Source organism: Melampsora larici-populina (genome assembly GCF_000204055.1).
Source record: "Melampsora larici-populina 98AG31 unplaced genomic scaffold MELLAscaffold_41, whole genome shotgun sequence".
NCBI classification, from domain to species: domain Eukaryota; kingdom Fungi; phylum Basidiomycota; class Pucciniomycetes; order Pucciniales; family Melampsoraceae; genus Melampsora; species Melampsora laricis-populina.
In genome coordinates, this window is record NW_006768805.1 from 289358 (window position 1) to 312382 (window position 23025).

Sequence of the window (23025 nt, forward strand, 5' to 3'; positions counted from 1 at the left end):
GGTCAGACTAGTAACGATGAAGATAAAGAAAGCGTCAGGAGGAGGAAGAGTAATGGAGGATGCGGGTTACTTACATGAAGACCTCTTGAGGGAGGCGAAAGAAGACTCGGAAGCAATGGGGGAAAGGAAGTTCCCAGACAACCCGTATGTGACAGGAGGAGGATTGGAAAACGTAGACCCGTCGACTGGAGTGTCGAAAGCGGCGAACACGTGGGGAGGATACGCAGAAGCCAGTAGCAGCAGAGGTAAGAGACCCGAGAAGTTGAGATATAAGTAGAAAATAGAACTGATGAAGTTGAAACGGACACCACAGGTAGCGGAAGAAGCAGAGGGAGAGGTTGGCCAAGTAGCGGCAGAGGAAGCACCCAAAGCACGAGAGGAGTGAGCAACGGTAGTAGGGGAGCAAGAGGGAACGGCTGGTTCCAAGGAAGAGGAGCAGGCTGGTGGGCGAAAGCGAGAGGAGGATCAGGAGGAGGCAGTGCGAACAAAGAGTAAGTTTCCACTAGAGATAGAAGAACTCCTGTTTCTACAATTTAGTAGCACAAGAGCGTAACAATGAGATGAAATGAAATAACATGAGACTGTTCCAAAACTAGCCCCGTACAAGTAGCGTCCAACCCGTTGGCGAGAACCACTGCGAGAATGAGAGAGAAGAACGCGGGAGTTGAAGCAAGAGATGAACCAGGAAATCCAAGAGCGGGAGAGAACCAAGAGAGAGACACAAGAGACGCGCAAGAAGAAACAGAGACAGAAGAGGCGGAGTCGACAGAACCAGTGGTGGAAGGCGCAAACGAAGAGGGAGACGAATCGGAGGACGAGCAGGTGAAAGAAGTATTTATCCTAGATTACGAAGAACAAGAGACAAACAAAGATGGTCAGGAGGAGTTGACAGTGAGAGACAAGACAGCACCGACTCACGATTACCCGGTGAGAAGAGAATGGCCAACAGAAGTTAAGTGTGAGATGGAAATAGACGAATGGGAGAAGGAGTTAAAGGTGCTAGGACTGTGGGAGGAGCACAGCTACGTAGTGGTAGGATTTAGAGAGGGTTTCACGCAAGGGGTACCGGAACACGAACTACAAGGAATGCGGTTTTACTCACCTGATAACCACAAGGTATCGGAAAAAGATAAAGAAGAAATCCGAGAAAAACTCAAGAAAGAGCTAAGAGCAGGGAGGATGCTAGGCCCGTTCACGGAAGAAGAGGTATTCTCAAAGGTTGACTTCTTTCGAACGAGTCCGATGGGAATGGTGGTGAATGGTGATGGTACGACGAGGATAATAAACGACCTGTCATACCCGAAACGAGATGAAAAGATCATGTCAGTAAATTCCCTGGTAGACAAAACAGAGTTCGAAACGAGCTGGGATGACTTCAAGAAGGTAGCAAAGTTTTTCAGCGAACTTACAGAGGAGGTCGAAGTAGGTATTTTTGACTGGGAGAAGGCCTACAGGCAGATCCCAACAAAACCGAGTCAGTGGCGGTTCTTGATGATAAGGACACCTGAAGGATGGATTTTGGTAGACTTACGTGTGACCTTTGGAGGGGTAGCGGGCTGTGGAAGTTTCGGAGGACCGGCAGATGCCTGGAGGGCGATAATGAAACTGAAGTTCGATTTCCTGGAAGTTTTTTGCTGGGTAGACGATAACTTGTTCGTACGAAAGAAAGAACAGGAGAACAAGGTATCGATGGTGGAGGTAGTAGAGGCAAGCGCGAAACTAGGCGTTAGGACGAATGAAGGAAAGTATTCGGAGTTTGGCGAAGAGCAGAAGTACATAGGTTTTATCTGGAATGGGAAAGACAGGTCAGTAAGATTGCCGGAAGCAAAAAGGCAAGAGAGACTAAGCCAGGTAATCGAAACGTTAGAGAAGAAAGAAGCGCCGTGATAACAGGCCAAGGTCGAATAAACAAATACAAACTTGTAGAAAACAAGTTATAAAGATAGAATAAGCGAGGTTAAGCAACTTATCACAAAGAAGATAAGATATTAAACTTAACCTCCTTTATAAGGTTCTTACCTAGAATGTAAGAAACTGAGAGAATGGAATCGTGAGAAGGCTTTGAAGAAAAACTATCACTAAGTATTTGAATTCAGTAATCTGATGAGGGGCAATCTGGCTAAATGGAATCTCTTGCTGCTCAAAAGTGACTCCTTCTCTTGGCCCTGTCATATCAAGAACCAGCCAAGTCAGCTTGTAGGCCAATTGATCTGATATCAAAAGCAGTCGTCTTCCGCTTTGAACATTGAGATACTTCACCAACACCCCTCCGGGACCGAGAGACAACCAATAAAAAATGAAAATTCAAATGAGAACCACAATTCAAGTAATAGGAGACATAGGTGTGCATAAACACAAGGACAATGTAGGCAAATGAAACAAAGACACAACAGCCAAAAGATGGAAAATGGATATGGCAAATTTCTTCGGATTGTAGACTGTGCATGGGCGTGGAGAGTTATGTAGCATGTTGCTTTCTCGGGTTTGTATAGGATTGAATGCAGTTTCTATGTGTTGCTATGCAAACGTCATTTAGAGTCTGATAGGTGCTCTAACAAAGGACTCTCAAAGAGTTTCCTCATTGAAGATGTGATGGATTTCTCAGAAAGGTTGACATTGGTAAGGAATGAGGTGGGTAAAGCTGGGTAAAGCACTGCCACTGCGTGTCAGGTGTTTTAGAAACAACTTATGGTGGTCGGATTCTACACTTTGCATTATCCAACAGTGGACTTCATGCGTGTTCATGCACTGAATAGATTCGCAAATTGGCTACCACACGACGCAAGATCAGATTTAGCGCTCGGGACCGCATGAATTCCGATGAAACCTGATGAAATACACTCAACATAGTGGATGCTCCTATGTAAGTATGTGGGAATCAGTTCCCGAAAAGGATGATAGCAAGATTGAGAAGAATGATTGCGAGACAATGGCATAGTGATAGTCACCAGTTATGTCGGAAAAGCACCGCTCACGAGATCCCGCAAGGGGCGACGAGATTCGGTGTGTTTCAGGCTGGGATTCGGCATCTTTCTTGAGGATTTTGTGAGATTTCTCTGCGGCATGCTAGAGGCTAACAGCTCATGCGATGGTCAAGATTACTCATATGAACATACAGAGTCGATTGGATCTTGAAAGCTACGTGTTTTGAAAGTATACGACTTTACCCAGACTGGTAAGCAGTGCTCAGAGGTCGAATTGCGTTGATGAAGGATCCATTTCTTAGTTTTATGCTTCTTCCACCTTGCATTTGACAGATTCCCGTTTTCCATGTACAAAGCGAACTAACCAACTGACCACTATCAAAGATCCCTTCATTTTCATCATATTCCTGTACCATACGTATTTCTTTTCACATTACCTTTTTCTTCATCCTCGATTTCAAGTAAAGCAGAACGTCCCGAGAACATTTAACATTAGAAAGTACACATTTTTCAATCTTCTTGTCTACTTGAGGTGGCCTGTCAAGATTGGCGGTTATTCGAAATGCTTCAAAGAACAATATACAACATATCACTCATCGCCATCGCACTCAGCTTATCATCGACCACTTTTGCAATAAGCTTTAAAAAAGACATAGTGGTTCAACCTGACAAGATCAACACGAAATGGAGAGCAGATAGCTCTGTATCATCAGATGTCAATAGCTGGCAGATCTTCAAGTTATCTTCATTTTCTAATGATCAGGTAAGGCTTAAGAAAATGATCAAGGAGGGCATATTACTAATGTTTTTTGCTTATAGGTTTCCAATTCGAAACATCGAATTTCATCTTCAGAAATCGAATCTCATTTCACTTATCAAGATGAACGCATATTGAACGCCCATCTTTTCGAGCAAGGTACATTTCAATTACCATCTGATTCTATAGATTTTCAGAATCACAACATTTGAACTTATGTTTTCTTTTTTCCTCACCATATCATTTCTGATAAATCTGAAGAAGAACCGTATCAGTCTCGACGAATGAGAAAAAAATTAATCAAAAGATCACCTGCACTTGAGGGTCTTTTGAATGGAGGAAGAGAAATTGGAGAAGCAGCAGAGGGGTCAAAAGCAGCAGAAACTATAGCTGATATTAACAAAGGTTCGAAACCATTCATCATCAGTGTTTGTGTATATAGGATACCGATTATTAATCTTTGTGATGATGAACGCGTTTAGCTAGGGAACTTTCGACTCCTCCGAGTGACCGATTGATTAACACGGATTTTGCAAAGTATGGAAAAGGTAAGAAAGACTGATCGTTTATCAAGGGGAAATCAATCTTTCTATACCACAGTTTAAATTTCTGATATCATTACTGTTTACTTTTTGATGTGTCTTCAAGCCGATTCTTTTCGAGGCCCAACATCCAAATTAAACACGATTCCAGCTGGTAAGTAAAGTTCTCATTAATATCGTAGCATCAAAACGCAAAAAAAAGTCTTTCCCGATCATGTGATCGCTAACAGAAACCGTGATGATTCTTTCTTTGAACTTAAAGTCACCAGATCAAAATCACTCCCTAGCACCTTATCAGGAGTAAATGACCAAAAAGCAGCTCTGAAAGCCATGGACGCTCGTTTCGACACATCCTTATATCAAATCACAGATGATATCTTTAAGACTGAGCCAAAGCCAGTAGAAGCAGAAGATTTTGAATATGATGAATTTGAGGAAAAATATCAGCAAAACCAAAAACGTCCGGTCGCTTTTGAAGCCTTCCTTTCACTTTATGCAGAAAAAGAATTATTTCAAACTATCATTGATGGTAAGGAAGATATTCAAACCGTTAATGCTTTAGCCAACTTAGTAGAGATCAGAAGAGAAGCATTTGCCGATGCACTCAAAACGGCCATCAAAGCGGGTGTGGAAGACAAAGGGTTTTTGAATTATAGAACTACTGAAAAAACTCATGCTCAAGTGGTTGCTTTGAGGAAATTAATCTCGACACCTGAGATAGATCTAAGCCAGCTTAAGAATGCCAATGATCTAGGTGAGTCAACTCAAATCACATTGATCTGTCTCTGATTCTGATGGTGAAACTGAAACTGATGGTGAAAAATGAAATTTATAAACCTGCTTTAGGAAAAGGCACACGCATTTCATTTCCAGAAACCTTGACGGAAGATGAGTTAAGAGGAAAGAACTCTGACCTCCTTTTCCAAAAACCACTAATGGACATCACAGCAGATGAATACTTTGATGCACTCTACAGACCAAAATCAAGTATTGATATCCCACCCGCAGAAGAAGTAAACGTAGAGAAAGTCAAAAGTTTAGCAAACGAAGCCATGGAAGCGGATTATCTTTATGATAAAGAGCATACAGAAGCTACTTATTTAGCATCAAGAGAAGCACGAAAACATTATCAGTATTACCTTTATTCATATATTGCGAAAAATTCAAAGATTAATTATAGTCTATTCACTGATTTACAAGAAATCATTAATGCAAAAGGTATTCCACTTGGACTTCAAACTCCATCAAAAAGTAAGGTCTTAGTTTGGTATAATCAATTTAAATCTCAGTATCAAGCAGTCATAGCTAGACTTTCATCAATATTCAAAGGAGGTCCAAACAGTAGGATAGTACCAATCTTCCCTGCTGAGGAGATTGATGCATTATCAGTCGTCTGAATGTACCTATCTTTGTTTTCATTTGAATAAGTCTTCCAAATGTATCGTAAAGAAAAAACGCAGTGCGTTGTCCATCAATTCTACAAACATTAAAGTTGTATATATCACCCATCAGTTTGAGTGTAGATCTTCCAAATTCATCTCCAGTCTTCTTTTCATCATGTACCTATCATGAATGATGATCTTAACTACATTCAATCTTTCAGAATCATTACAATCCCAATCTAATTCTTGATGATGAGGAACAATAAAAAATATAGTACGTCCATTTCTACGGAGTTGATTTGGATCACATTATGCAAATCCTCAATCATTTTGAAAAAAGAAACCGCGAGTCTGAGATGATTGAAAGAAATTCACCTTTTCTTCTTTCTTTGTTTACCTTGGAGACTTGAAGACTTCTTTCTTTCAATATTCTTTTTCTGCAAAAAAAATAATCGATTTCTAATAATTTCATCAAATCTTTATTATTTACACACCTAAAATTTGAAAAAAACAATAAAATAGATCCAGAACGATTAAAATGCAAGTTGATACACTGGAAAGAGAAAATGATGCGTAATAAATAAACTATAACTTTAAGAACCCAATCCCAAAAGAAAAAAACCTTCATGATGTTTACCCAACCACACGTCATTAATTTTGTTCAATTCAATCAATCTACTTCTTTCTATTCTACTCTGTAACTTTCAAACTGATTAATGCAAAAAAAGCCGTTTTCTCTTCAAAAAAAACTCATTATATGACTCAAAGTTGACCCTACAAATTTCACAAATTAGTTCAGTTCTATTAATTATTTTCTGTTTTTTTTTTAAAAAAAAATATCGAGTGGATCTTTTAATTATTATAATTCATTTCTAATCTATCATCAGAAGAAACCCTAGCATACTCCAAATAAGTTCTCCACATATCTAAAGAAAAGAAAACCATCATCATCATCATCGTGAAAAAAAATCTTTTCCAAAAACCTCTCATGAACCCCCAGAAAAAGACTCACAAGCCTGAACATCTTCAAACCTAAAATGATCATCCACCCAAGCTTTACCATTCCCAGCAATCTGTTCAGCCAAGCCATCAAACCCACCTTTCCCATCCAAATCACCAGTAAAGAAACTCATCAAATCTAACAAATCTGAATAATCAATCTTAATGGGAACATAATGAAACCAAGCTTGAATTCGATCTTGATACCATTCTGGCCAAATTGTGGATTTGAAAACTAATGAGTTTGATCCTAATAATCTTCTAAACCTACCTGACCATGCGTTTCCGTCTATATCTAAGACGTACTATAAAAATATGATCAAGAAAATCAGATTGGATCAAAGATGTTATTATTAAAGACCGATTTTAAAAAAATTTATAGACTGATTGTAAGATAATGATGGCTGATCTAAAACTTACTTTATGATTATTTTGATATTCCCAATCAACATAATCTCCAAACTCAATCTCTTGCCCCACTTTTTCACAACTCCCATCTTCGACTGAACACTGACCCAATTTTCCCACAAACCCAACATTCAAATACCTTTTGACCAATTCATTAAACCTAACTTTCCGATTCACTACTCTAATAACCTCTTCTTTTCCAGTATCTGAAGCTCGACTAACATTCAAAACCTTAATCGAACCCATCAAATCAGTTTGATTAAACTGGCCAAGCGAATGTAATCTAAACCGATGTGAATTTCTCCATTGACTAAGTCGATCAAACCAAACGCCTGTGGCCGTTCCTTTCCACATCAATCTTTTCGATTCGGTTTTCTTCGCCCATGGTTTGAAATCTTTCGAATTGATTAAAACGTCTTCAAATTGTTCTAATGGACTGATCAATAGATCAGATGTGAAACTAGGTTGTTGTGCAAAACTAAAGATCGGTCTTAACACTCCTGGTCTAGGTCCTGACCATGATGTGAAACCTAAAGAAATGAAATCATCATCATCAAAACAATCATTTAGAAAGAAGAGATGATTTTTGGTTGATCTGTACCATGTAAACTTTGCCATTCTGGATGTAAACACATATTCATCGTTGCAGAATGGTTTAATCCGATATAACCTTTAGACCCAAACTCGGGTGAAAAACTTTTTAAGATTCCATTGGAATACATTCTCATTGGTGAATCAGGTGAACAAGCTCCAAGAAATCCAGTTAAACTGATCATTGAAAAACGAAAAAAAAGCCCCCGGTTGTAGGATTCTTGAGTGGTTTGATTTGACTTGGTCAGGATTGTGAAGATGAGAAAAGACTTACGCTGCATTATCTTCAACTAAATCGACTTCTTCTTCAGGAATCACTTTATTCATTCGAAAGATTTCAAAACAAAACGAAAAATCAAAATTAATTCAAGTTCCAATTTCTGAGGACTTTTTTTTTGTTTTGGATGGAAACCTTTACCTTTTCCTTCTCTAGCATAATTTATATGTTTTTGTTTAGTTTGATAATCCATAAAGACTGAAGGACCATCATGATGACTCATAGTGATATTCACATCAGGTAAGAATTGAATAAATTTCTTTAACCTTGAAGTTTTCAATGAAAATTAAAAATTAAAAATTTCAAGTTTAAATTCCAAGAAGGATTCGAAAACCGATCCGAAGCAAAAAAACACATACACATATATATACTTGAACTTACAAATTTAATTGATCTTTTGTTCTTCCTGCGTCTTTCTTTTTTCCTGTGACGGTGACTTTTCCATCTTTGACTCTCATGATGGTAAATGCATCATCCAAACCGACGATTTCACTTCGATTCCTTATAACTAAAAAAACCAAAAAACCGGGCAAAAGAAACATCCCAAGCTTCAATATAAAGTTCTCAGAACCAAGGCTCTGATCAAATAAGAAATTCAAAACTAAACCATGAGGAGGTAAAGCCCAAAAAGGTTCGATAACTTGATGAATCCGATCAAATTCATCAATCAAAACCACCTTGTTCTTTAAACACCATTCAAACCAGTCCTTAAACCCTTTCGGAGGTAAACGTTTATACCTCTTCGCGTATTCTGTAACAGCTTGCTGGAACGTTTTGGATTGAGAATCGAGTTTAGATTGCCATGCTTCTTGTGCTAATTTGATTAAGTTTAGGATCGGATAGTTGGAGGTGTTGTAGTTGATGGATTCGTAGTTGTTCGGTAAGTAAACATAATCTTGGTCTAGAATTGAATAAGTTTGGTTTGTTGAATTTGGAGTTGGAGTGGATGAAACAGTTTGGATGTATTCATGGTTTGATGGTTTGATCCAGTTTGGTAATAAGGCAGAAGGACTTGAAAGACTCGAAATTGATGAATTTATAAATGGATTCAAGCTATAGGTGAGCAAGATTCCTAATCCAAAACTAAGTAACAAGCTCATCAAATACACATTACAATTCCTAATAGTTGGTTTGGATGGAGAAGGTGTATCAAAGGCGGTAGATTGGATGAACGAGTGGGTTGGGATGCTGATTTGCATTCGATGGTGATGGTCTGGACTGTTTCCGCATCCGCCTCCTGTGGTGGGTGGTGATGGATAAAGTGTTTGGAGTTCTAGGTTTGGGGTGCTGGGTTGATCGACGTATGGTAGTCTTCGGTTTAAGATTGTGGGTTGACTGATTTCGATGGATGGTAATAAGTTAGATTCGTTCAAAAAGTAATCTTCTTCTTGTTGTTTTAAAGAATTCATCTTGACTTTGAAGTACAATATCTTTTGGTCGTCTATTCTTCTGAAGGATGTGTTTGGTTTGGTGGATGATGATGTTTGGTTTTTGATTATCATGCATGGTTGGTTTTGAATTGGATTTGCTCATGGTTTTTTGTAATTTGTAGTTCGATTAGTATGATTAAGATTTTTAATAAGCTGAACTTCATTTTGATTAATTTGATTTTATAAATTAATTTGAAGTTGATTGGATATCTTTCTTGATATATTCCTGATTTCCCTGGAATCTGTTGGCTTGTGGTGTGACAAATGCTTCGATTCAAGTTGGGTAGCTCGAGCCTCATTATAAGTGTCAAGTGTCACCATCACACTTGTAAATCAGATTCACTGAGCCCTAAGCTTAAACTTGCCAATACTTTTTCTTTTCATTTTCATTCCAATAAGATTCATCACTTTTTTGAAAACAAGGGGAAAACATTTTTATCTCTAGAATTATACTGATCTCGAAAGGCATTTGATTAGTTTGAGGTCTTTGTGTTGCACAAAGAGCAGTCAAATCTGGGTGGCTCAAAAGTCCCAAGGGCTGCAAGCGCTTTATGGTGTCAATGGGCACAAGCTTTTCACACGACAGCCATGTATGAAGCTTGACCTGATTTGAAATCTCATGAATAATCTACATAGAATAATCTGTGCACTTCTTCACTTCTGAATTTTGGCCACAACCACCTACCTAGCGCCATGAGTGTTGATAGGACCCTGGAGAGCCCCTATATACCCGGCTTATTGGGTATGTAGGAATTGGCCTTTTTGGGCAAAAAGCGTCCTAATCTTCTGGGTAGGAATTTGAGAAAATTTCAAAAAAATCTAGTAAATGTGCCTTATTGAAGAGGTAGGAATATGTCAAAAAGTCAAGGGAAAAAAATTATGTTGCTTACACCTGAGGTAGGAATCCAGCCTCTGCAGGCCATAACCACCATCAGCATCCAACTGCACATTAGGGGGGTTCAGGTCAAAAAATTTTACTACTTTTATCGCAAAAAACTTTTCCCAATTGCATAAAATTTACACAAAATTTTATGCAATTGGGAAAAGTTATACGACATCCCAATTTTGTTTTACACAAATTTGTGTAAATTTATTGCTGAGAAGGAGATCCAAAACAAAAATTTTACCGTCCTTTTTTACAAATTGGGAAACGTTTTTACAGCACGGTACCATAAGAAACTTTCCCCAATTTTTTAAGAAAAGGTCGCAAATATTTTGACTTGAGCCCCCTTATTACTAAGGGCCCAAGCAGTGATATGGTGGCACCCAGGTCCATTGTTGCTTATGAATACCAAGCCTGGTGATATCAAGTTCAAAGCTGAGATAGGACACCTTTTTCTACAGTACAACAAAGCCTCCATTGATAGATGTGATCAAAAAAGGCCCTTTAGATGACTCAAAACAGATTGAGATCAACTTGACCAACGATCTAGCAAATCATCCAAATGCAATTGTACCAACATATTGTGGTTTTGAAGAAAACTGTCCAAATTGCCTCATATTTTCTCATCTTGATATAGCACTGCAGAAATTCACTATGTGTTTCCCCCTACCACATCAATGGATAGTAGTGAACCCAAGGCTAACACCATATGGATTCCTCAAGCTTGTTGTGCTATGGTGAAAGCTATGAGCCAAGAACAGTAAATTCAGGCAGTTCTTGATCAACTTGCTGTTGAACATGCTCAAGCTCAAAAAAAATAAGCTACCCTCCAATTTTATTCTGTAAATTTTTTGTACTGTTTGTGATCAAATCCTCTCCACCTTGTCTAGAGATTCAATTGGATGTTCTTGCTTCAACTTTTTCATCTTCATCTCTACCAAATTCAAGAAAGAAAAATATTTTTTTCCTACTTGTGATCAAATTCTCTGATATCCACTATGTGTAGAGTTTTGATTTGATGTTCCCACTTTAGCTCTTCCAATTTTTTTCCACCAAATTCTAGAAAAAGTTACAAGTTTTTCAACAAAAATTGTGATGTTTAATTCCTCTGAAACAGCCAAAAACACAATTTTGAGGGTCCTTATTCAAATGGAAGGAATTTTGATTTTTTTTCCCAAAAAACAATGGTCCTTTTTCTGCTGGTAGGAATCCCAGATTTTTTTTGAAAACCGGCGAAAATCATGTAGGTAGGAGGGCAAAATTTGGGGATTTTTGTCACTAGGGTATATTGGGGCTCTCCAGGGTCCTGTGTTGATACAAGAATAAAAGGTTAGATAACATATTCCCATGAAGTTGATCAAGTTGATAATCTGAAAAGATTAATGTAAGTTTGGTAGTGCATATCATATGCTATACTAAAGACAAAAAAAGGTTGAAAAGAGAGGCAACCCAGTTGTTTGTGTTTGTTTGTTTTAAAAAAATCTCATGGTAAGTTTTATAACAACAGATAAGCTTTTCTTTTTTCTTCAAAAAAAAATCTATCGTCCAGGAAAATAGAAAAGGAATTTCCAAGAAGCAGAAGCAAAAAAAAAATTTCTTCAAAAACAGATTTATAAAGAATCAAAGAAGAAAAAAATCATCCAGAAATTAAAAATTTAAAGAAAAGATGAAGATTTTGGGTTTCACTTTTTGATTACTTGAATTATTTGTTTTAATACTTTTTTTTCATGATTATTAAGATTTTCTTCTTCTTATATTAAAATCCCTAAGAATTCAAAAAAAATGGTAATTAGTTTAAAGTTTTTTCAATTTCCATAAAATTGAAAGAATGAATTTATGTGGATTACTTTACCTTGTTAGCACTACCACATTGACCTAAAGGAGTGAAATAATATTTATGATCTACTTGACTACTACCGTCCCCTAAACAAGTTGGATCCTCCTAGACATTTCAAAAAAATAACAAAAATGTAAGAAGAGATGATGAATTTTAGATTTAAAAATTATAAAAGTTCACCAACATTATCACCAAAACAGTTTTGTAACCATTGAGTTCGATCACCAGTGATATGAGCTTTTGAACCTACATGAACTAAAGCACCAAGTGGTACGATCTATAAAAACACCCAAATCAAACCCTAAGTCATCAATTGTGAAAAAATCGGTGTGAATGGTTTTACTTACATGAACTGAGAAATCATTACGAGCTACTACACTTTGACCAGCCAAGACTTGAAACAGGTTATCGTATTTCATCACAGCTGCCATGTTGAAAGTTCTAGGCATACCAAAGTTATGAGAGTAATGTCTAGCAAAAAAAACAAATTCGAATTCAACATCAGTTTCAATCAGATCATTCTATCACATCCAAAGTTTTCGAAAAGTGATTTTTCTCTTTCTAATCAAAACTCTTACACATAATTACGAGCTCCTAAATCCATACCAGCAAGTGCAGCAATCGATCCACCAATCCCATGACCCGTAACAGAAAAAAGTAATCCCTATTGATCCAATCCCCAAGATTAACTCAAGTATCATTAAATTTCGTACGGTTTGATTTGAAAGATGATCAAACTGACAGTTTGAGCAACAGCTTGTTTAGCTATTGAAAAATCATTGGTGGATGATCTGATGCTTAAATATAATTCTTTGATTCCTTTTGCAACTTGACAACCTGAACAACCTGATACGATATCTTCGACTAATGTTTTCAACAAAAAACGAATTAGGTTAATATGTTTGGGTTTCGAAAGATTGAGGGTAGTAAGATGAAAGGTAAGTTTAGGGAATCAAAACTAACGTGTTGTGGGAGTCCAATCACTTTTTTTGGTTTGTGGTTGATCAAATCCAACTATGATCAATTAACATTTCTAGTTCGTTTATGGATCACCAATATCACTTACATTTGATCGTATCCCCTAAATTCAAATTAGAAAATGTTATAAAATTAGTAAACTCAATCAGGATTCGTTTTTTGAAGATTCAAGACCACACCAAGAAAAGAAAAGAAAAGGTACTAACCCATTACCTTTAAAGACAATTACAATCTTCACCTAAACCAATCCAATCCAAAAGAAAAACCAAAAATTTAGAAAAGAAAATGCATCAAATTGATAGAGTAAGAGACTCGCCATTTCTGGAATATGTGCAATATAACCTCCTTCAAAAGTTTGTAAGACTGTAAACCCTTTAAGAAAGGTTTGTGAACAAGTACTCATGAAATCACCATAAACTGACATGGCTAAATAAGCATGAAACCTAAAAGTTAAAAAAACAAAATTTTGTGAACCATTAGTGCTTTTATTTCCTTAGCTGGGTGTAGGCAAAGGGAAAAATGAGAATAGATTGGTCATGGGGGTTTCTTACCGCATGTGGTCTTGTTGAGTTGGATCGATTTTATACCATTCTTGATCATTAAGATAAAACCTAAATGAAGTTTTTTCCATCCAAATCCAATCAGCTTTAAATCCTTTTGTCTTAATAATTGCAAAAAAACAAATGTACCAATCTGGATGATCAGCATATGGAGTATGTCTATGAACTTGACTTTGACTTTCGATTTGATCTTCTTGTCTTTTTCTTAATTCATCACGATAATGATCACGAATAGAAATCAATCGTCGAATAGGTGTTGTGGTTTTAGTTTCTAATGCAATCAAAACTTTTACGTAAGAAAAGATTAGTAAGATTGAAAGAGTGAAAAGTTTCATTTTGATTTTTTTCTATTAAATTTTTGAAGAAAGCGAAAAAGGTAAAAGGTAGAAAAAGAATTGCGTTGTGCTAAGGGTTTTTTTAAATGGTTCAGCGTTTTTGATGTTCGTTTTGATGGTTCGGACTTTGGCAAGTGAAAATGAAAGTGTTGTTGAACCAAGTTGATGTAAAAAGTGATGATGAGAATAGTTAAAGATGTTCAAGAATTCATGACTTGTTTGATGAAAGAAGTTTTAAACGATCGTTGGAAGCAGAAGATTGCAAAAGACGAATGGTGGTTGTACATATAACTGAAACATCATGAATCGAATTGTATACAACATTTCAGAAGGTTTAGGAAGAAAGCAATTAAGAGAAACAAACGGGTTGATTTGAACAGAGAGAGAGAGAGGCTTTTTTCAATAAACAAAAAAAGCCTCCCTCTTTTACCCCTTGAATCTCAGATTGAACATAAGAAAGTGGACTTGTTGATCCTGATTCCTGAGTGGATGGATTTTTTCTTACAATTTCCTATTCATAAATGCGGTGGTTAGTTAGGTCACAAAGAAATGCATAAATGATCTTTGTCCAATTCGACTGCACAAGGCGCGTTCTTCGAAGGATTGGATAATTGATCAAACTGTTTCAAAACTTCAAAGCTTGAAACTCGTTGAGATACCCTTTTAGAAAATACAAGTTTGATGGAATGAAGTCTACCCCAGCTACGGCTTCGTTGCAAAAGGTACGAGGATACGAGGAATCAGGATACAAGCGACTTTGTAGCCTTTTGACGGTGAGTGATGCTCTAGTTTGATCGTTCCGGGGCTTGTCTTATGAGCCACGCGCACTTCAAGCAGCCAAGACCCAAGAAGAGACCTTTAACCAAGAGGTTCGTTTTTTTCCGACTTGCGGAATGTGATTGTTTGATAAAGTCAGCTCAGCTCAGCATGGAGTAAGTCACACCTTGAATGCCAGCCTTGATTTTTAATCATCATGAGGAATTTATACGGAAGGATCTATGGACTGTGGAGAACCACATGAGGCCACTCTTGACGTGGACAACTCACATGGGCCATCCAGTCGCGCCCGGGATCCATGCCCGCTGAGGTCTATGTACCGTCAATCTTTCCAGTGCATATTTGATTCAAATTACAGCCGTTTCATGAAAGGTTGCAATTTTTTTTTGAGAAAAGTGATCCCCGCAGCAGAAAAATTTGATAAAAGTGGCACAACCCAGCTTAAAGACTTTACATGCACTTAAGCTTAAGTAAGCATATTTTGCGCGTTCGCCGCGCCCGTTACAATCTTAACGGGCACTAGTGGATTTGCAGCTATTTGCAGGCCTTCTTCCGGTCGTTCGACTGTCACACCACACCCACTATCTGCCATAAGGCAAGCTCTCGTCAAGCTCATGCATGGAAGAGAACCCCAAATCAACCCTTGGGGATGGAATGTCTGATTCCATCCCCCTTTTCACTCTTGCTCGAAGTGTCTGGGAGGACGTACCTGCCTCAAGCTCTGGTGATCAATATCCCTCTTCAAGAGACATCGAATCACCTTTCCCATCCGCCTCTGGACGTGATTTCTCTCTCCGCACCTTCCAAGTGATCACTGTTTGTTGACTCTTTTCTCAATTGACCTCTCAAAAACATTTCAATCATCATCCTTCGTGTCTGACTCAACTCCTCTATTTGTAGCTATTTGGAATACTTTCCATCAACGTGATCATTATGTCTTTGAATCAAGAACAAGGTTGGATGAATTCACGTGAGCATATTTCTATCTTTCAGCCACTATCTCCCTTGCCTTCCACTAACATACCTCTTCACTAGTCTTTGAGGACCCTCCACTTATTCACGATGGACCAGATGCCCCAGCTCGCCAAGCTGGAGGGAATTTGCTTCCCAAACCCGGTTCTCCAGCACGAGTGCAATTTGATAAAACCCATGAGGTCAAAATCAATGTTGAGTTCAAGATTGCTTTTGAGGACGAGCCGGACGAGCCACAAGTCCGCATTGGAGGATCCACAAAGTCTAAACCAAAGAAGACCTTTACAGTCATCAATTCTAACAACCTTCCGACCGGAAAAGGCAAATTTGTACGTGCCTGTCTTATAGGTAAGAGTCTGAATGAATTCAAGGTTTTGTGTGGCAACGTGATTGGGGAAATGCGAGAGGGGATGAACGAGGTCATTCTGACTGGGGAGATGGCCAAGGAGTTGATATGGAAAGTCAAGGTTGGAAAGACCCCATTCACCCTCAGTTCGTACACAGAGTGGCAGGAACTTGTGGACACAATCGATAGGTCCAAAACCAAAATTGGAGACCTTACCATCAGTACCCCTAGTGATGCTCAAAAGAAGCGTGAATTGGCCGCGGTTAGTTTTGTTTTTCTATGTTGATTAAGAAGCGCTCCCAAGTTGATTGTTTCAATTTCATCAGGTTTCAGCCACTGATTGACTTTTAAACAAGAAGACTTTAACGCCTTTGGAGATCAAGGTGTGCCTAGCTTCAAAATCTTCTCTTGGCAGAGCTGATCGAAAGACCTTGTTTGTATTTCCAGGAACATCAAGATGAACGGAACTCTTGGGAGCTCGTGGACAAGCTCATCCACCGTCATAGCCAGATTGGTCCGGGTGGCGATGGTGGCGAAATTTTGAGAGCCCCCTGGGACCCAACCTTCCGTTATAATTTTTCACTGCAAGGCGCACATATCTGGGCAAAAGCAATTGTCAGTATTCCTAAATTTCTCTATATGTTCAATTTTAGCTCATTTATCTGTGTCGGCTAGATCGATGGAACTGCGACTTTGGATATGCCTCCTAATTCTCAAGCTTACCGCGAGATAATGAAGAAATCCAAATGTCGTGGTGACAAATCGACTTCCAAAGATGCGGACACTTCCAATCTGAAACGCAGGATTAGTGGTCCTTCTTTGGCCAACAAAAAATCAAAGGCAATCCATTCTGGCAGACCGAGTCTTCCAGACAATTCAGGTGTTGCACAATCCACTTCCACCTCCAACCAAGGTGAGTTTGGTATCCACGGCAATCGAATCACCTCAACTTACCGTGAATAACATATTGTTTGTCTTCATTTCCATTTCTAGCGGGTGCAGGACAACACGCTCACATCGATCCATCCCTTCAAGATCCGAAGATCATTGATATGACCCGCTCAGGTTCTGAAGGAGATTTCAAAGAGGATTTTGAAGAAGAGTTGGAAGATGGTTTGGAAGATGATTTTGTAGACAGAACGTTGACCTCAGACAACATCGAAATCATGTCTTGAGATGACAAACCCTCAGAGTGCTGCTTTATTTACAAAAATACAATTGTCATTGTCGGTTTCACACCTCATTCTGATCCCATTTGTCATGGTTTCCATGTCTTCGCTCCCACTGAAGCGACCTCTATTATGGTTATCGATCTTGTTACTTTTTCAAAAGAAATTCTATTGTTTCCTATCTTTTACAACCTGGTGTCTTTAATTGTCTGAATACTTTTGGTGTGGTTTGTGCTTATTCAATGATTGACTAATACGATGTTTCCCAAATTTAATTGGTGTCTTAAAGCGAAGATCCTACCTTGATTCCATTTGTTGATTAGATCAGGATTGAGTACTGATGATCGATACGGACTGAGACAATGTCTGTGACTTGTCCGATATGATGACACTGAGGACATCATCTCTGATGCATCTCTGATGTTGTTTCTTTTCTACCATTTTCTTCATCCCGTCAAAAAATCAGATGTATCTGTCAAACACACTCTGAACGATGAAGATATAATGGTCTTTTATTGGGTTAGTTTGACCCAATATCCTTAAGCCCCAACTACCTTGAAACACACGCATGCCTCATCTCATATTGTTGTGAACGCTTTTTGTCTCCATAACAATGCTTTTGAGACAAAGAACTTGATCAAAGGTCACAAACTTTGTATCAAAGTTCATTACTCATCTTCCAACAAATTTGATTACACATTTGTTAGCAATGGAAAGTTGCTTGTTCAAGCTTTCCTTTTCTCACTCGTTCATTTTGCTCATTGTCATAAAACAAAGGAATCAATCATATGTTAAATTCAAAGTCAGACTCACTCCACTCTCTTGCACTACACATGTTAATCATAGTAGAAGTGTGAATACCACATTGTTGGCATTCATAGCCGAAAGAAAAAAGAGATTGAATTCAAGTCCAGTGACCACAATTTAGGAAAGTTTACAAGCCATCTATAAGTCACAGCAAGAATGGATGGGTGTCCTTCAACTTTAACAGTCAATTTCATACTAAAAATAACCAGAGCCTCTAAATAGAGAAGTAGTCAGCTCCTCGGTGAATATGTCCATACAAGCAACCCAAATCGCTTCTTTCTCCTGATCTTTAGTGAGATCCCAATGTAGAATTCCTGATCGGCGAAGATCGGCCTTCAATGGCGAGAACCCCTTTTCAATTGGATTGAAGTCGGGGCTGTACGCTGGGAGGTAGATAAGTCGAATCCCGCGAGCGGCACAGAGGTCAGGAATTCGACCACCGTGATGGATTCTGGCATTATCCATCACGAGAACCAAGTTCCTAGCTGGCCATGGTTGCATGAATGGCAACTACAGTCGTAGGAAGTCACTCAGCTGACCAATCAACATGAACCAAAAAGATGAAAGCTTACCAGATGAAATTCTAGATAATCCTCAAATCTCACTCGGTTGTAACCCCCCTCAATCACTTGAAGACCAACAATTCCACTCATGGAGATCGCTGGTAGGATCGTCCATCAATTCGCAGTAGTTGCACGTTGCAGGCGACGGGTTCGCTGTCCGCGGCGAGACCTGGCGTAATCTCGATACAAGCGCCGCTTGGTTAGGCTGCTCTCATCTGGAATCAATTGTCAGCAAATGATATCATTAAAAGAAAGAAAAATGTGGGACAACCTACCAGCAAAAACCAGACATCGCACATCAATGCCAAAAATTCTTGCGACATATTGGCCTCGAGCGATTGGACTTTGGTTTGGATAGACCGTTCGCGCTTTTTTTTGAGTAAGGTTTAGTCAAGACTTGATTTCATTGAATAGAGTTCCAGTTGATATGTTGATATTGAATGTTTCAAGAAGTTTTGATTTCAGCTTGTCCAAATAAAGGGTGGGATCGCCGTCGAGGGAATCCATGAGGAAACGCCGCTGTTCATCGTCCAGCCGAGTCGGAGCTCCTTGATCCATCCAAAGATTAGGATCGGTAACCACCGAGCGTGTAGTGCGGTAGAGGTTATACCAACGTCGAACCGAAGCGATTGAAACCTGGAGTCCTAATGTACGGACAATATCCGGGTAGCTCATCCCTCGCAAGACCAATCGCACAATTGCAACCTTGAGGTCTGGGCTGTAAGTATTGAAAGGCATTTTTGACGGAACTCGGCATGTGATGGGAGACGGTGAGAAGGGCAGAGAGGGATGAAAAACAAGGTTAGAGATAAGTGCTAGTCACGTACCAGATCAGAAAAGGGGCCCTTCGCCAAGCACGCACCCCATCGACTGAGTGAGAATCGAATATGATCTGCATTGAGATAGGGGTGACAGATGACCGGAGGGGATATTGGGAATCCTCTCGCGAGGATTCTTCTAGTGATCAAAACTGTACAAAGCAGGGCAATAAAACAAAACTCGGTTTTGTCACCGCGACGACTTTTTGAAAAAAAAATCAATCATTCATGAAACGGCTGTATTTCTTTCATCCTGCATCTTCCTACATGTTAAATCTCATCTAATTTTTCAGAATTTTTCACATTCATCTGTACAAAACGTTCCACTTGGGTCGACTCATAGGGGATTGGGTGATTTCTCGGTCAACCGGTCACCCTCGCTGCAGTTTTGAATACGCAGAAGGCTGTTGAAGCCGCCAAAATGAAAGGATAGGTTTCGCGTACTTGTCCTTTCACCAGTTTACACGAGGCCTTCTCTTGATCAGTCATGTTTAGGTCTGATTCCTTCATGATGATGTACTCCAGTATACTCGGGCTCAATTGACAGGAATTGCCTCCCACCTCCAAATTCAGACACACACACAGTCCATGATTGGGTCTTTATTTGTAAGTCTATTCAACCTATGGATCTTTGAATGGAACTGATGTTTTACTGTTACATGATTTGGTACTTCAAAATACTACACCAGCTTTAGGAACCACCATTATTTGATGTAAGTATTTGTCTTCAATTTTATCAGTGTCTTGAGCTACAATTTTTGCAGGATTTCTCATCATGCCAATTCAAAGGCTTATTTTCAGAGGCCTTTATCACATAGTTGCTGGTATTGTTGAGGCTCTGAACATGGCCTGGTTTGTTCTGTCCTTAGCATCTCAGGCACATTGATAGGAGACCCGTAGCCCATGATGGGTCCAGGGCCATGTACAGTTCCCTACCAAAATTATACGTAATTTGAAATTTGAGACCCCTCCACGTCACTACCACCATACACAAAAATCAGCAAAAGTTCAAACCACCCAAGCCGACTGGCTAAATCAAGCAAGGACAGGTTGTATGTGAGCAGGTATATAGCTTTTATTGAATGAAATGCATGGACTTACTTGGTGTGAAAGAAAGGTTTCACCAACGGGTTGGTCCACCTTTATTTTTTATGACTTTGTTAAGTTGCTCAGGCATAGATGCCACCAACAATTGTAGCTTATTGTTCGGAATAGCCCACCACTCACTGATGATGGCTGAGATCATCTCTTGACGTGATTGAGGCTTGTCCTTCTTAGAAATTTTGTCTTTGAGGAGCTTCCAGAGATTCTCAATTGGGTTGAGATTGGGACTATTGGCGGGCCAGTCAAGTTTGATTCACAGTGTCATTTTACTAGTCACTGGCAGGCCAGTGAGTTCCATTCACCTCAATCCAATCTCAATTCAATGTCAGTTCAATATCAGTTTGCCCTCCAATGATGTTTGAGTGGGGGATATGCATGGGCTGCATAATCACACAAACCTTCCAGACATTCTGACACCTTCATGTGTGGACATGCAACCAAACTTTATTCCAGTTCATTCTGGAAGGTTGTTTGTCTGTTACTCTAGGCCAAACATTGAGATTGGATTGATATTGAACTGACATGGATTTGAGATTGGATTGAGATTGGATTGAGCTGAACGTACTCACTGGCCTGCCAGTGAGTAGTAAAATGACACTGTGATTAGGGAATGTTGTTCCCGCCAGGTGCTTGCTTTCTTGCTTTGGTGGACTGGAGCTCCATCCTCCATGAGTATCAGATTGGGTGGAAAATGAGGACTGCGAAGTAATTCAGCAAGACACTTCTCATAGACTAACTCCACGTAGTCGGATGAAAGAGTACGGCCTGGAGGCATTACAACAATTGGGAGTCGAAAATTTGCTGTGAATGCACTCCGTATCATCACTGATGTTCAACCACTTCGAAAAGTAGGAACTAGACAGTCAACAAGGTACTTTTCATAAGGCATTCTCCAGACTAAAACCTGTCTGGAGTTTTTGCCAATTTCAAAGTAGCACTCATCTGTCCAGATTACCCTGTTCCAGTCTTCAACAGTAAAGTGTTGGTACTTTTTAGCAAACTCTAGCCGTCTTTTTTTGTGTGTGTCATTGAGGGCTGGCTTCTTGGCCGCTACACATGAACGTATCCCAAGTTTGTGGATTTCTCGCCAGACAGTTGTTGAGCTGACTTTTGTGGGAAGGAGCTTGGTGATTTCAGATAATGTTGCCCTTCTGTTTTTCTTGAGGATTTGCTTCAAGGTTTGTTCATCATGTTTTGTGATTTTTTTTGGTCGTCCAGCATGATTTTGGGTAGTTATTGTACTGGTTTTCTTGAACTTTGAAATCACAGTATATACCGTTGTTGGTGGGTAGCCTAATTCAATTGCAATCTGCATGCCCCGCAGGCCTCCTTCATGCATCCCAACAATCCTAGCCTTCTCCTCTGGTGTCAAAGATTGAGTTTTCATGATTTTCAGGATGAATGTGATGTGTGAGTTGTGAGGAACCAGGTTTCAAGAACAACAGTTCTCTGGGCTGAGGTCAAAATACATTAATATTTACGTAAAATTTTGGTAGGGGACTGTAGAGCCAAACACATCCTGTGATCTGATGGTGTTACTAAGGCAAGTAAATAGCACTGTGGGGTGGATTAGGGACCAGTCCAAGGAGGAACCTGTGAAAGGTAGGCCAGTGCATAGCAGTGCATCCAACAAGTTTTTGAGGCTTGCTTTTTGGACAGCTATGGATTTTATAGAGAAATGACCCCCAACAACATCAGATCGTGCCAGTGAGCAATACACCTCCCAACAGCTTTTAGCTCATTTTAAAAATAATAGATAATCCATGGATTTTTTGGTCTTTTGAAAGGGGGATCTGTGGGGCTCAAATAGTGGTTCAAATTGAATGAATTGGAACTGTTGTTTTTTTGGGGATGCACTAGGATGCAATTTGCCCAAACCCTAAGTGTTCATGTAGTCTAATTTCTATCAATCCTATAATAAATTTTGGACACTGTTTATAAGAATGTGTCACATCCAGATTGTGTGGTTACCTTCATGTCCAAAATTGGGTTGAACCCTCTCTTTGATGCTACTGTGGGTTTTGAATGAGGACCTCCTCAGAAAAACTATGATTTTGGCTAAACTCAACAAAGTCCCATTTTGTTGCTTGCAATTGAAGGCTCCAGTGAGGGACTTGCACCAGGAGATCAACTTCCTTGGCCTTAGATGGTGCTGGAGACATTCCCACATGAGAGTGGAGAACACAGACAAGACAGTCTCCACTTCAAATATCAAACAACTTCCCTTCAATTGAGCATGGGAAAATGACTGGAAGTATAATTGGTCATAAAGCATTGATCACTACACACTTGAGCCATAGCACCCACACTACATATGTGCAGCAGGATGGTTAAATTGGGAGCCATTGGGTACATACAGTGATGCTCAGATATAGTCTCATCTGGATGAGTGAACCATATGTAATACCTTCTGTAATCTTTTTTGGTTTGACAAAAGCATTCCAAAAATTGACTACATACAGTCTAACCCGCGCAAATGCATAACTTGGGTGGAAGGCTTTTGCTATGCATTTTGACGGGTTATGCAATTCCATTGTCAAATTTGGCAGTAAAAAGTATCAAAATT

At 39.2% G+C, this 23025-nt stretch overlaps 4 protein-coding genes across 4 annotated transcripts; 2 read left to right on the forward strand and 2 right to left on the reverse strand.

Moving 5' to 3' along the window:
* Positions 1-3486: 3486 nt before the first annotated feature.
* MELLADRAFT_110052 (uncharacterized protein) lies at positions 3487-5620 on the forward strand (the record flags this gene model as incomplete). Its single annotated transcript, XM_007414101.1, has 7 exons — positions 3487-3687; positions 3744-3840; positions 3943-4086; positions 4164-4229; positions 4330-4377; positions 4486-4977; positions 5070-5620. 7 exons carry the CDS (start codon positions 3487-3489, stop codon positions 5618-5620), a joined length of 1599 nt encoding a protein of 532 aa, XP_007414163.1.
* Positions 5621-6457: 837 nt separating this feature from the next.
* Positions 6458-9289, reverse strand: MELLADRAFT_110053 (family 90 glycosyltransferase; the record flags this gene model as incomplete). The annotated part of the gene is made up of 8 exons (XM_007414201.1): positions 6458-6531; positions 6618-6909; positions 7025-7542; positions 7614-7780; positions 7878-7920; positions 8022-8146; positions 8262-8388; positions 8488-9289. The coding sequence occupies 8 exons, from the start codon at positions 9287-9289 to the stop codon at positions 6458-6460; spliced, it is 2148 nt and encodes a 715-aa protein (XP_007414263.1).
* A 2660-nt stretch (positions 9290-11949) lies between these two features.
* Positions 11950-13903, reverse strand: MELLADRAFT_110054 (uncharacterized protein; the record flags this gene model as incomplete). Its single annotated transcript, XM_007414200.1, has 10 exons — positions 11950-11958; positions 12046-12135; positions 12215-12307; positions 12378-12501; positions 12609-12694; positions 12773-12894; positions 13097-13111; positions 13321-13451; positions 13560-13619; positions 13698-13903. 10 exons carry the CDS (start codon positions 13901-13903, stop codon positions 11950-11952), a joined length of 936 nt encoding a protein of 311 aa, XP_007414262.1.
* A 1710-nt stretch (positions 13904-15613) lies between these two features.
* Positions 15614-17173, forward strand: MELLADRAFT_110055 (uncharacterized protein; the record flags this gene model as incomplete). The annotated part of the gene is made up of 4 exons (XM_007414102.1): positions 15614-15650; positions 15716-16260; positions 16674-16911; positions 16992-17173. 4 exons carry the CDS (start codon positions 15614-15616, stop codon positions 17171-17173), a joined length of 1002 nt encoding a protein of 333 aa, XP_007414164.1.
* Positions 17174-23025: the final 5852 nt, after the last annotated feature.